The 953-nt window shown below is 31.4% G+C and overlaps 1 protein-coding gene across 1 annotated transcript in view; it reads left to right on the plus strand.

Annotated features, from left to right (window-relative positions):
• Positions 1–953, plus strand: part of OPA1 (OPA1 mitochondrial dynamin like GTPase) — a 97,260-nt gene that overhangs the window by 93,361 nt on the left and 2,946 nt on the right. Inside the window, 1 exon segment of the mRNA XM_023728674.1 lies at positions 776–850. Coding sequence (XP_023584442.1) covers positions 776–840 — 65 coding nt within the window. The 3' untranslated portion in view covers positions 841–850.

A 953-nucleotide genomic window follows, 5' to 3' on the forward strand; every position in this document is an offset into this window, starting at 1 on the left:
CATGTTTAATATAACCTATATTTGAAAATAGGTATATATTTAATTTAGCAATGAAGTAGCATCATAAGAGCTGTCCCCTTTCCAGTATTAGGAGATCAATATGTACTGTGAATAGTTAAATCTGTGAAGGATATCTTTACATTTCAGAGAGAAAATAAAGTGTTATTGATCTTCTCATGTTTGTTGCAGATATTTTCCTCAGTCTTTTTTTGCCTTTTAATTTTTTTTATGACATTTTGGACTATAAAATGTAACATTTTAATTTAGTTATATTGGTTGATCTTTTCCTTTGTAATAACTGCTCCCATTACTTTACTCTAGAAAGTCATTTCCCAGTCTAAGGCTAGTTAAATACTCACTGCTATTTTCTTCTCTCTCTTTTTTGTTTTAATGGTTTCATTGTTTTACATTTTTCTCTGTTCCAGACATTGCTAACTGCAAGTTCTTGTTTGGACTTCAAAGACTCTGTGAACTCCTTAAAATTCTGTACCTAATTTTGCATGCATGTCCACATGTATTTTTCTACGTAAGAGTCCGTAATTCTTATTAGATTCTCAAAGGGATCGGTGACACACTTCCTCCTCCTCCCTCCTCCACAAAATGGTTAAGAGCTACTACTCATAATCTGTCTATACTTTATTTGGGTGTAAGGTGGTATGATCAGACCTTATTTGTTTCCCTTTTTCCCAAATAGTTAAAGTATCCCATTGTGATGCCTTTGAAAAATAAACTTGTTTTTATTAAACTAATTCTTCACCTCTTTTTACCTCCACAGAGAAAGTTAGAGAAATTCAAGAAAAACTTGATGCTTTCATTGAAGCCCTTCATCAGGAGAAATAAATGGTATTATGTGAGTAAAAGTTCTCTTATTGCATTGCTACATACTAAATGCAGAATTTATGTTTTAGACTTATTTTAATAGAATAGTTCATCATTCTATTTGACTATATCCT

The sequence above is a fragment of the Trichechus manatus genome, unplaced genomic scaffold, assembly GCF_000243295.1.
Source record: "Trichechus manatus latirostris isolate Lorelei unplaced genomic scaffold, TriManLat1.0 scaffold00026, whole genome shotgun sequence".
Taxonomy (NCBI): Eukaryota; Metazoa; Chordata; class Mammalia; order Sirenia; family Trichechidae; genus Trichechus; species Trichechus manatus.